Raw genomic sequence first — 13,937 nt, 5'->3', positions numbered from 1 at the left:
TCTTTCTCTTCTCTTCCCCCATTCCTTTGCACAGCTGCTTCCTGCCCCCTCAAGAAGTCACTAACTTTCTTTGTGTTCAAGTTTCTCCATCTGTGAAATGTGAGGCTGAGTGCCCATTGGTCTCCCAAAGGTATTCTGTGTCTGTCTCCATTTCAGAGCATCCACTATGCTGAGCATTCTCTTCAAACTGAGGTTTACAGTTCCTTCCTTTCCTTTCTTGATCATGATTTGATCCAAACTTCCTCAGGAGCCTCTTTACAATTTGTCAGTACTTCTAATCCTGCTTTTACATAATTTAAAGCTATGGTGATGTTAATGATATCATTGATAATGAGCTAGGGACTGACAGTCTTTTACAAAGTGTACTGTAATAGTGAATAAAAGAGTCAAAAAAAAAAAGAAAGAAAAGAAAAGAGAAAGAATAACAAGATAAAAAAGACAAAAAAAAAAAAAATCCACAGCAGTAACATAGGAAAAGTGGCCCATCTAATAAGATAATTTATGTAAGATAGTGTTGCCAGAACAAATACAGAACACTCAATTACATTTGAATTTTAGATAATAAGAGAGTAATTTTTTAGTATAAGTATGGCTCATAGAAGGGACAAGTCCCCTGTCCATACTAAAACTTTTGTTGTTGTTTATGTGACTCTTATCAACTCAGTTTCCTGTATTGATATTTGTTTAATCTGGCAACCCTACTAAGACATTAAAAGCTGGCCTATCTGTTTAGCAACTTCTGCCAGGGATAAACTAGATAAGTGGACAGCTTTTTTTAGTTCCTCATATGTTAAACTCCAAAGTTGACAAGGGAAAGAGCTCAAAACTTCCCCATAGTTTTACTGTGAAAAAAAAACATGTGAGGAAACTGCCAAGCTGAACTTTGTGTACATGAAAACAATTGCCAATTATGAGAAGCTGGACTTCTGTTTAGTAGAAATAGTGCAAGACTTTTGTAAAGGTCATAAAGATTGTAGTATTTAAGGGTTTCTGGAGACAGTGTTGATAAACAGTGAAAGGATAGGGTATTTTCAGGAAGTCCTTTGGTTTTCAAGCACTCAGTGTCAAGGACAAGGCTGCACAATAGTAGGCGTTGGTTCTGTAACCACTCTGGGTAATGGTCACACAGCAAAGGTCCTCTGAAAGATTTTCTGCCATGCATACACACAATGACACTGCCTCTACCATGCACCATCCTTGACATCTATACAAGTTATAACCAGTTCAGAACTTATCTGTGTTGGACAAAATATGCTTCTTTAAGATAATTTTGAACAGATTATTTTGAGAAACTGCAGACTCATAGAAGCTCTAAAAACGAATAAGTGACCTCTTAATAAGGGAAATTTATACAGGCAGTCTCCATCTGAAAAACTGTTTGTCTCCCTTTGTGTGCCAGGAAAAAAAGAATGACTGAATCACTAGTGACTCCAATCAATGATGAAAGCATAGACTTAAATCAGCATAGCAAATCTAACCATTGTTTATTCTACTTTTTCTGACCATCTCCTTTTATATACCCACAACTACTATACTCATCTGCCTTTGCATCAACAGTGATGGTATCTAAGCCTGAATTCAAAGACGATTCTGGAGAGATACTCATTTCTCTGGGTATCTTCCATGTATAAGAGATAATCATAATGAATCCTTGACTTATCATGGTCACCTTAAGATTTTTTAACCTTATGAGCAAAGATTATGTGCATTCAGCAGAAGCTGTGCTTTGAATTTTGATCTTTCCCTAGGACAGCAATGTGTGATATGAAACTCTGGGCTGAGCAGCAGCACCAGTGAGGTGAAACTTCCAATCAATCATGTGATCGCATGGTTGCTGTATATAAAATGGGCTTTATATTAAATGATTTTAGCCAACAATAGACTAATATAAGTGTTCTGAGCACAAGCAAAATAGGCTAGGCTAAGCTGCGATGTTTGGGAGGTTAGCTGTATTAAATGCATTTTCAACTTATGATGGGTTTACTGGGATACAACCCCACAAGAAGTTGAGGAACGTCTGGACAAATGAGGTATGCATGTTAATAAACCTTTTTGTTTGTCTCTTCTTGCTCTGTATTCTGTTACAGAGATCTGTCCCAACTAAGAACTGTGAAGGATAAAGAAAAATTTATTTTTTTCCTACCATGATGAAAGATGCTCAGTTTATTGACCAATACAATTAGAAAATCAATTCTTTACTTGCTTTTCTTTTTTTTTTCCAGTTTTTAAGAGGAAGATTTATTTAACAAGTTTTACTTAGTACAATACACCCAAATGGAAATCACAATACAAGGAAAGATTTAAATCAAAGCCTCAAAATTTCTCATACAAACGACATGACCAAACTCCTAAAGTATTGATATAACATCCCAAAATTGTCCCAGATCTTAAAAAAAAAAAAAAAAGGAAAAGTGTACACTCACATGCCATATAGGATATTAAACCGAAAAGCTAGAATTAGCAAACATGCCAAATGTTTTCACTTTGAATCGTAGACACAGCTCCTATATTTGAGTTTTTTACAGAAAAGCGTGTTTTGCAACATGCATCTGAAGTTTTCAATGTACTGTGGTATAAGAGCAACATTTAACATAAGTGAAACTGTTTTAACCTAAATATGCTTACTGCTTAGGTACACTCCTACAACATAACTTGAGGAAAGCTGAAAGTTGTTTTAACAGTTATGGTCAATACTGAACATTGTTATTATGTCCTAGGTGAATGTTTCAGTGTTCAGAATTACTGAGCTTTAATGTTTTAAAACAATCTTTACTTCCACTTTACAGTAAGCATGAATCACAAGCTGGTAATGCAAAACTGTTAAACTTAACTTTTGTTCTTTTTCTTTAAAAAAAGGAGAAAGAAAGAAAGTTGACCAATAGTGATCAGAATTATATTTCCCATTTACCAATCATACTGGATATACTAGACATCCCTCCCATTCTATCCAGCTCCCATAAATGCACAGCTCTTGTTTCTGTACTAGCTATTTAGTGCTTCTTCTCTATCTAAGCGAGATTTGACTGATAGTCACTAGAGTTTTCCTGCAGAACTTGGTCATATCCACTCATACTACTCTGATCTCCATAACTACCACTCAGCTGCTGGCTAGCAGGACCCCCATAACTAGACTGGTTGGATAAGCCCATCCCTCCCATCATCTGGCTACCATAAGCACCACCACTTGCCCCTGCCGTAGAATTCAAAAAGAGTTCTACATAGCTGTGATCATAAGCCCCTCCACTTGTTCCTGCGGTAGAATTTAAGAAGAGCTCCACATATCTGTGTTGCATATTAGCTTTATCTTTTGCCACAGCTGCCACAGCATCTTTATGAGTAGCAAATTCAACATCTGCCTCACCGGTAACTCTGCCATCGGGCCCAGTTTCAATGTGTACTCTCATGGGGTTAAGAGGTGAGAAAAAATTATAAATATAATTCTCAGTGGCTCTGTAAGGTAAGCCCCTCATGTATACACAGTGCCCTGTGGTGCTCTGGAGATAGACCCACCATCTCTATATCTATGATCAGACATTCCTGAGAAACAGTAATTGAGGTCTCTTCCAAATCTGTCAGACCCAAAGCCATACCCATCATTATAGCCACCATAGTCATCATAGCCTCCATACCCTCCACCGTAGGCACCCCGCCTCATCCTTTCAAACCCAGCTCCTCTGCCAATGCTATTATACCCTCTGCCAGCTTCTGGCCTATCATAAGGACCTGGCCGCTGCATAGCCATGAGCTTTCCAGGGGGATCATAGTGGGTTTGAACTTCAGCTCTGCTACTCTTAAAGATTTCAATGTACCTGTGTCCTATTCTTTCCTTGTGTTTCTTTAAGGCTTTTTCAGCTATCTCTTGTGAAGCAAACTGCACAAAGGCCTCCCCTGTACTCCACCCCTGAAAGTCCACAGGCAGTGTCATCCCATTTGGCACAATTTCCAACTCTGAAAAGAACTGAACAATCTCTTCCTTGCCTCAGCCAAATGGGAGTCCTCTAAGCCACACGAAGCCATCGTTGGCCCTATCCGGACTATTCGGATCTGTATGCTTCAACACCCAATCCATTTCAACACTGTTGGACTTGAATACTTCAATGTATTTGTGTCCCATGGTTTCTCTGTCCTTCTTCAAAGCCAGTTTCACTTCATCTTCAGATTCAAGTTCAACAAATGCTTCACCTCTTGGTCTGCCTTCTCTGGTGTAGATGAAACGAATACCTGATGTGCCATTTTGGATTTTGCAATCAGAGAAGAAGCGCATCACTTCATCAGCTGAGCAGGACCAGGGCAGGCCCCTGACCTTCACCACGAACCCCTCCCTGCCCTCTGTGCTCAGCATCATGGTGACTGTTGGGCTCTTGGTGGTAAGCTTGGCTCAATGTAATTTCACTTTGGCTCGTGACCACCAAGGGTTGAGAAGGTGATTTTCAAGTTTATTCTTGGCCAAGAATAAGTCTCCTTCACTGCTCAGTTGATGCTCAGTCTTGTTACTGGTTCCACAACTCTAGTGATACCGGGTAATTTTCCTCCTTCTTCCCTCAAACGGCTATAGCGAGACGGTAGACGACGACCAGAACTATTTCTCTACTTGCTTTTCAAAAACAAAAATATTTTGAATGCTCTTCCACAAAAAAAAATGACCTAGGAGAATGAAAAAAAGTTAAAAGAGATACGGATTTCCTCTAGTGCTGTTCTAAGAGCTATTTGTTATCTTTTAGCACAAGGAATATTATAGGAGTTCAGAGTATTTTGAAATGATAATATCAAAACTGTCAAATCTATTAATGAAAACCTGGGCTTGCACTTTGTGCATCATTTTTGTTATTGTTAGCTTCATTTTTCTAGTGACTTATTTTTATTGTGATTCTTAAAGTGTCAGTCATTAAAGGACTATAATATTGCAACAGATGAAAACTATTCTAATGCTGATGCCCTTTAAAACAAATAAGATAACTCTTTCATTTTCTCTGTGACACGGAAGAGAAAAAAAATGATGGGAAGTTGACATGCTGGGAGATTGAAGAGAATGATAAACTATTGACACTGCTATTTTGAAATAAAATTTATCATTGCAGAGTAATAAATGACAATCTGTGGTGAAATCCTAAACTGTGGTAGGATTTCTTACCTGTGACACATACTTCTTGGATTCAGAACTGTCAAGGAAGTCGTAAAGGAGAAAAGACTTTTGGTTGACCTTGAAGGATGGGTGTAAGCAGAGACTGCTAGGGCTATGGGACTGCGGAGTGATATGGGAAGAAGAGCCATGATAGAATTTGGCCTATTGGAGCCTGCAGAAAGGATAACCAAATGAAGCTGAAGCTCTCCTCTGATGTTGAAACTTGGGGATAGAATTTGGGCAGGGAAAAGTAACAAGTTTTTGAGCCTGTGTGTCCAGTTCATAAAATGCCCATCGCACCACACTGTTAAACATTTCCTGATTTACATTCATGCCATCTCTTTCTTTTCTCTTTTCTGTCATCTACCACTCCCCCAGTCATTTACTGAAAATTTTGGCTCAGGTTGTCCTTCCTATCCAAGACCTGAATTTTCCCTGAAGACTTCTGTCCTAAAGGTATAAAGGTCCGATCTCTTCTCCTCTAACAACTTTTACCTCCACTTTTCTCCCCCAGACAATGCAATTGTTACACCTTCAACCCTACCAAATGAATGTTTAAATGTAACATTTTTAGTGTTACTTAATTCAAACCAATTAACAGAATTGAAATCTAAGATAAAAACTGTCCCATATTGCAGTATAGTTCAAATAGCATAAATGCACTCATAAGGCCCTGAGTTCAATCCCCAGTACTGAAAAAAAACAATACTGAATTACAGATTTCCTTCTTAGGTTACTTTTATTTCCAAAAGATAAATTTCAGAGAGTAAGATTTCTGCCTTAATATAGTTTATATACCTTTAATTTTTATAAATGTTTTCAAAAGATATTTAAAAGATTGTCATTTTCACTTGCAACAAATTTTCTCTCATATCTTTATCATGCAGTAGATATTATGTTTCTTTAATTTTCTGCTAAGCTGGTTGATAAAATAATAGTTGGATCTGTGAGATATATTCAGCTCTACTTAAGAGACAATTCAACAAAAAGGAGCTCAAACACTCTTGGCTTTATTATTTTCCATAATACAAACTCAGATAAAGTTTGGTTGGTCTCAGGCCCTGTCTGTTCAGTAGATCAATGATGCTATCAAGGGACCTGGGTATTGTTCAAGTGTGTACGTGATGTCCTTAGGGTTTTGACCATGACTTTCACATGGTTACATAATGGCTGGAGAAATGTCTACCGGAAAAAGAGTCTCTTTCCCTGAACATGATTCCATATATTAGACAGGAAAACATGGCAAGGAAGCCTGCTGGAGACTTCCTTTTAGTTATCATGGTCACATGCCCATATCTAAATTGACAAAGGGAACTAACTAGACTACCATGATTGCTTCAAATTCTCACTCCCAGACTAGTAGCATTTACATCACCTGAAAGTTAGTTAGAAATGCAAATTCTCAATCTTCACTAAACACTAAGGAAAGAGTAATGCCAAGAGTGAAGCCCAAAGAACTGTGGTTCAGTGACTCCTCTAATTGCTTTTGATGCACAGTGAGTTTGAGAATACTGGCTTATCCAATCATAATTTCACCTCTGTGTCAGAGGACACATTCAACTTTGCTGACCACCAAAATGCAAACAAAAGCATCTGGGCAAAACTGAGTCTATGTTAGAAGAGGAAAAAGATCAGAGGAGAAGTATATAGCTGTTAAGTAAATCCCAATAATGTCTTCCACTTTTAGTAAAAGCACTATCTCCTTGCTTTTATTTTTTATTTCCCTACTTAATCTCACAACTTTCTTTAAATCTACCTATTTCACTCTCTTATTGCTGGTATACCAGCTGTTCCCTAGATAGCCTGGTTGTTCCAGAAAAGTCCATATTGATCATATGGGTTTTACATCACAATAAGAAAAGCAAATCTGTTGACAGTGAGAATTATTTCTGAAAGTTCAGTCTATAACTGATCTTTTTAACCCTTCTAAACATTCTAAACATTCTGTAAAGTGTTTATACTCTGTTTTTTAATCCTTTCTCCTTAAAGTGGTCACAGTAGTAGGGTTTTGTTATTGCTGTTGCTTGGTTTGGTTTTTTTGTGGTGTTGGGGATCAAACTGGGGCCTTCACATGCCAGGCAAGTGTCCCACCACTAAGCTAACCACCAGTGCCAGAGTGTCAATTTTGTTCTCTGTTACAGAACTCTAACATATTAGCTATAAAATTACATGGATGTTTATTTCCAAAAATATGGTATATAGTTTCATGCCTATTCATTACCTTACTAGTTTAAACTCTTAGTGTACCTTGTCTGGGCTATTGCAATGGCCTTCCTATTGGAAATATTATTTTGTCCCACGTGCTTAAAATTCTCCAACATTGTTCATCCATGGGAGTTAGACTTTATTATGGTCTTTATCATGGCAAGCAATTTTTTTTTTTTGTAGTACTGGGGCTTGAACTCAGGGCCTTCACCTTGAGCCACACCACCAACCTTTTTTTGTGATGGGTTTTTTCGAGATAGGGTCTTGCAAACTATTTCTGCGGGATGGTTTTGAACCACAATCTTCCTTGATCTCTGCCTCCTGCGTATCTAGGATTACAGGCACGAGCCACCAGCGCCTGGCAGCAGGCCAATTCTTTATTTACCAGCTGCTACACATTGTCCAACCTTACTTCCAACAAGCTTCTGTGTTCATTTCATGCCCCAGTCATCAGGCTTAAACACAACTTGATGGTTGGTGCATGTGTCTTCAAGGTCCAGCTCCATTGTTTCCCTTTCTGGAAAACCTTCTTTGTTTCATCCTACCAGAAGTGCCCCTCCACTTTCTGTGTTGCACTATTATTTATCTGCTTCTCTATCCATCTTGAGCCTTTGTTTACTTCAGGAACCATGTATATATATCTTTGCACTCCTGTGTCCACCCAGGACCTAGTCTACCTGATAACTATACCTTCAAGAAACATTTTACTAATGAAAATAGTAAACGGTCACAAAACGACATAAAAAAACAGAAGAGGAAAATCTCTAGTCTGTACTTGCAACAGATATTTATCAAGTGCCTACTTGATCTATCAGGTTAGATTCTAGGAATAAATGGTGAGGAAGACAGATCTTTCTTTGAGTATATAATCTAGAGACAGTGAAAAAAACTAAACAAAATATCAGCAATTGGTTATAAGCAGCCTAAAAGAAACAAACAGGGGCTAAAAAAAAAAAAAGAGAGAGAGAGAGAGAGAGCTAGAAGTCTAGAATATCTGAAGGAAATTTCAGCTTACCCATGGTCCAAAGGAAAACCTTAGTAGAAAATTAAATCCTTTGTGATATTCCTTGTCCAATGCTCTAATCCTTGCCTTATTCCCACCATTAGGCTCTTAGTCTTTACAGACTTTGTACTCCCTCCAGTATATCATCACCCTTTGGCAAATCCCCTTATATTCTTGTTTCATAATTGAGTTTTCTAGGCTGGGGTTGTGGAGTGATTGCCTAGCATGTACAAGATATTGAGTTCAATCCCCTAATCACAAAAGAAAAATTTTTAAAAAAAATTGAATTCATTCCTTGATTCCTCAAGCTTGAATTCTACAGTCTTGTTCAGTGCTTTTGGGGCTTCTGTAAGATAGACTAGCATGGGGCAAGCTAAGTGCTGACCCTTTGAGATCTCTGCTATACTTACACCTTTTCACTTTCTAGGTGCTTCATGGATGTCTACTAGATGGCTCTCCCCTCTCTCACCTGCATTCTCTCTCTCTCACACACATATCTGTCAAGAGTTTAAACCTTTGTTAGAGTTTGAACCTTAGCAAGGAAAAAGAAACACTCTCCTCAATTTGCAAGAGTGTCTGTCACTGCAGAGTCAATGCTTCCCTTTGTTGTTGAGCATCTTTGGTGTCTCCAGTATGTTCTTCATCCTGGGGATACAGAAACAAGTAACAGCCAGGGTCTGCTTTCAAACACTGAGAGTTCAGTCAGTCTCATCTGTCTCAAAAAATACCTTTTTGCATCTGGAACTTTTGTTTCTATTTTCACTCTCTTGCTTGTCTTTACCACTTACAAGAACAGCTTCCTTTGGCTTCTCTGAGCTTTGGCTCTGTCTCAATCTTTTATCTAGCACTTGTTATAATAGACCTTATATAATTTTTGAAGTCTGCTTTTCAATCTAGACTCTAGACTCTTCAAGGGACAGAATCCTGTTTGCCTACCCTCCCCATACTTAATACAATGCTTAGCAGAGAATAAGTGCTCAATAAAGGTTTTTTTCTCTCTCTTTTCCTTTTTTTTTCAATGCTGAATATTGAACCCAGTGGCCAAGCACATGCTAGGCAAGCATTCTACCAGTGGGCTACATCCTGAACTTCAATAAGTTTTTTGAATGACCATTTATTTAGCTCAGAAAAGACTAAGTGACATTGAATGACTTTTCAAACTTGTTAAATATTTGAGATAGATGTGGGTGGCTTCTTCTGCTCTTGGGGAAATTAGAAGAGAAGTATGGCAACCATGTTCATTTTTTTCTTTTTCAAAGTTCTTTCCTGGGTTAAAAAAATTTTACAAACAGTAAATGATGATCTCTATGTAAAGATTATCATTACGATGTTACCCCTGATACAGAGCTGGGAAATAACTTGTGTTTTACATATCCCACTTCGTAGATCAAGACACCAGGAGAAATAGGGTATTTGTGATTCATTTAGGGCCAACTAGCCTCTGAAAGCCAGGACACGTTCCTCTGATGCAAACACTGCAAGAACTTAGTGAACTCATTTGTTGTTGGTCTTGTTTTTGTTTTAATTGATGTTTGTCCTAAGCTCCCTGCCCATGGCTAAAAGAGCCCTAGAGTAAGGATCAAATAACCTGGGCTTGAGTCTTAATGACACCTCTTACTTTTGGCTTAGCTCTATGTCCCAAAGTCAGAATACTTGCTATGTCAGTTTCTTGGATTCAATGCCTAAATTCTACAGTCTATGAGAACTCTCTGTTCTCTGTGTGGTACATTTTCTTCTCTTGCCTAGGCCTTATGGTATTTGTAACAAATGCCATATCTTCTTCTAGTTTTATAACACTAAATTTGAATAGTTAATTACGTTTAAGTTCTAAACACATGTTAAGTTAATAAAAATATAAATGAATGAGGCTAAAATAAAACAAAGAACAAAACACACCAAAAGCCACAAGCAATTTTTCTGTTCCAAATCTCCAAATAGTACAAAAAGAACTCATGGCATTTTTGTAGGTTCCTTTTTTTTTTTATTACTCCAAACATAAAATGTAGAGCTCTAAATACATGGGTAAAGAAGGCCATTATAATGAACTCAAATTCATTTATACCAAAAATAACCGAAGTTTCTAGCTTTCAGTTATTTAGTTACCAGGAACAATAAATCAAGCTCTTGACATTTAAGTGGTGGTAAAAGCAAATTTTCAATTTCTCTTCATGTTACAATATTTAATGGTGATTTAATAAATTAGCAATATCAAATTAACATATTCTCTGAGACTTAAAAAATCCTAGACACTCGTGTTCAAGAAAAATCCCACTATGTCATTTCTTATCCAGTCAGTGATATGGGAAGTCCTGCCTTCAATCAGATAGCTCCCATAGTCATCCATAGAGGAGATAAGCCTTGAGGATCAGAGTTTAAGCTGAACCCATCTAGGTATATTTGGAGAAAAACCTAAGAAACTTTCCCAAAGAGTAGTGACAATCCTATTGTCCCGTTTGCTCATGTGATATGCAAAGACATAGTGCATTCCCAAAGCTGGTCAAACCCACAGCTTCTCTGAGAGGAAACCCCTGGCCCTATCACACCACCAAAACCTATGGGATGTCCCAATGCAGTGCCAGTGTCCTTGCAGACTGAAAGCTTCATTTGTCTTCAGTTCTGCTGAGGCACCAGAGACAGAGCTGCTTTGATGGCCGCCCACTCTCTGAGGGGTCACCTGTTGCCTTGCCCAGGCCAATGGAGGTCATTTTCTCAACAGGAATAAAAGGGGGGAAAAAAAAAGGGAGGCAGGCACGGGTCTGTCCATAAAAGGATCTCTTTGAGGTTAGTGAAAAAAAAGCAATGCGTTTTGTGTTCCCAGTTGGACCCTCTGGCACGAGGCCTCCTGAGAACAGGCCTGTGAGCAGTTCCTGCTGGAGGACAGCCAACAGAGGCAGCCAGACCTCTAGCTGCCACTGCTAACCCAGAGGCAGACTAAATTAGAGTCAGGGCAACCACCTCTTGGCCCCACCTCCCACCCCTGGGTGTCTGTGGAGCAGCAGAGGGCTTTACCCAACCAGCTGCCTCCTGACATGATAAAGTAATATGGGGTCAAGGACAGGAAGCCAGACCTACACAGACAGTAAGATGAAAAATTGACATGTGCTGATGACCTTATGCTGCCTTTGCTTGTCTTTTCCTCCCTTCCCTCTACTGAAAAAAGAAAATTCCACCAACCCCCTTCATTGACAACAGAAAGCCCTTTTACTCAGTTACCTTCCCAATGAAAGTTCAGTCATATTTTGAAAGTAGCAGCCTCAAGAGCAGTCCCTGTGAACAATTTTTCTGCTCCATGGCACTCTCCCCTTCCCTCTGGAGGTTATGGGTACAATCAACTGAACAGCCAGAGTAATAGTCTCTCACAGCATGGAAAATTGGGGGCAAAGGGCAGTGGGAAGGAACCTTATAAAGAACTGTACACTGCGTCCTAGCCAAGAGAAAAAGAAAGAGGCTGCCTTTTCCCTGGTTTCCCTCTCTTAGCATAAAAAGGCTTCCTACGCAAAGGGAACACCTCTCTGAACAGCCAGCACACCTGGAAGCTCCCCTGGACCTGCATGCTGTCCTTCTCTTCTCTCCTGTCCCTTCTCCTTCCCATATAACAACCCTGAATGGGCTACTAAATTTTATGCCTGCATCTTTGCTCTGTCTCACAGGACAAACATGCTTCTTTGCTATTTTCTGAAGCCAGTTCAGAAGGCTCCTTCTCCATGGAGCTTTCAAATGCCTTCAGAAATTCCCTCCTGTCTACACAGCTTGATGTCCAGTTACTAGGTATCAATGACATCATTAGCTGCCGCCAGAGAAGTTTGGATTTTTAAGGTTCTTCTCCAAGCACTGAAGTACAGGTACTCCATCAATGTTCTTAACCTACCACCACTGTGGCCGAGCCAGGCATTTGTGGGGTGGCTAGAGGACACTGAACCTAACAGCTCCCTGGCTCCATTCAAGCAGTACTTTAAAAGTCCCTCAGTTGACAGAGTCTCAGATCTCAGCTAACAAGGTGTGGCATAATCAAAGGGGAATTATCATTTGCTAGGTTTGGAACCATGGCATTCAAAGACCAACCTACACAAAATAATCCAGGAGGAAAACAAAAGAACTGTAGTGTCATCTGCTAACACTGCCTTTTGTGGCAAGGAGTCTTTATTAAATTTGATGTGTGTTTTTCTGGAATCTGCACATGTTCTTATTGTTGTTTATTTAAGCCTAAAGCAGTCTTGTCTCCCTCAGCTCCCTTGCTCATCAGAGGCTGATGGATGTCAGTTACTGTTTAGTTGCTGGTAGGATGCTATTTGAGTGAACCACATCTGAGGACGTTGGCACTGGTAAAGCATCTTTCTAGTTGAATAATGCAAGACAGCACATTTAGGGAGGTGGAAGGCATGCGGTGGCAGTTGAGAAGGAAGACAAAGAGGAAACAGACCACTGACTCTGGTGGGAACCAGGGTGGTATGTGGTGTCTCTCACATACAGACAAAGATCCCAGCAAATTACCACAATGCCAAACAGAGAGCCATGACAGACATAATGGAACAGCATCCCTCCTTTGTTCAACAATTAAGAGAAAACTCACAGGATTTTCTTTTGATGGGTTTCAGCCAAAAGCATTAAAAGATATGTTTAATTTCCCCTTAAAATTATTTCCAAAAATTCCTCAGGTGAAGAATATGGAGATTGTCTATTTCTATAGCGGTTCAGCCATTGTCCTAGCTGTTAATGTTTCCTTTCAGGGCTTGTTTTGTATTGTGCTCATACTGGCTAATTCCTCCAACTCCTGTTGGCCACCAGAAAGTTTTTGAGTTACTCATCCATCTTTTTATCTTTAAAATCAAATTTCTTCTCAGCATGCCTATCTCCAGCACAAGGGAACTCCACACAGTTACTTGGATCTTGCCAACTGTGTTTCAGGGTGGCAGCTGAAGGAATGGATTATGGTGCTCCCTCTGGGCTATCCTCAGCAATTCATTTGGTTATACACAGTTGCATGGCACCAACAATGTAGTGCTTTATGTACATGGCTTTGTGTGAGTTCCCTTACTAGTAGCTTGTTTTTCTGGTAGAGAAATAGGAAAATCCAGCAATAGAAATCCAGAGAATATCTGAATTTTTCTATGCTGTAAAGAAACCAGTCATGCTAAGCTGGTGCAACCACTCTGAAAAAAAATTTGGAAGCTTCTTAAAAATCTAAACATAGATCTGCCATATGATCCAGAAATTCCACTCCTGGGGATATACCCAAAGGAATGTGACACAGGTTACTCCAGAGGAACCTGCACACCAGTGTTTATTACAGTGCTATTCATAATAGCCAAGTTATGGAAACAATCAAGATGCCCCACTACTGACAAATGGATCAAGAAAATGTGGTACTTATACACAATGGAATTTTACTCAGCCATAAAGAAGAATGAAATCTTATCATTTGCAAGTAAATGGATGGAACTGGAGAACATCATTCTGAGCGAGGTTAGCCAGAATCAGAAGACCAAAAATCGTATGTTCTCCCTCATATGTGATCTTTAGATCTAGGGCAATTACAGTAATGTTGTAGGACTTGGATTACATGACAAGAGGAGAACATATACGGGAGGTACGGGGTTAGAGAGAAAA

General features: G+C 39.2%; 1 protein-coding gene across 1 annotated transcript; it reads right to left on the bottom strand.

Annotated features, from left to right (window-relative positions):
• Positions 1–2,201: 2,201 nt before the first annotated feature.
• On the bottom strand, positions 2,202–11,652 carry LOC109698270 (heterogeneous nuclear ribonucleoprotein H2-like). The gene is given in 3 exon segments (XM_074075257.1): positions 2,202–3,502; positions 3,505–8,975; positions 11,544–11,652. Coding segments are annotated over 2 exon segments (1,335 nt in total). The 5' UTR covers positions 4,346–8,975; positions 11,544–11,652; the 3' UTR covers positions 2,202–3,008.
• Between the last annotated feature and the right edge of the window lie 2,285 nt (positions 11,653–13,937).

This window comes from Castor canadensis, chromosome 1 (assembly GCF_047511655.1).
Source record: "Castor canadensis chromosome 1, mCasCan1.hap1v2, whole genome shotgun sequence".
NCBI lineage: Eukaryota > Metazoa > Chordata > Mammalia > Rodentia > Castoridae > Castor > Castor canadensis.
This window is presented reverse-complemented; position numbering and strand designations above follow the sequence as displayed.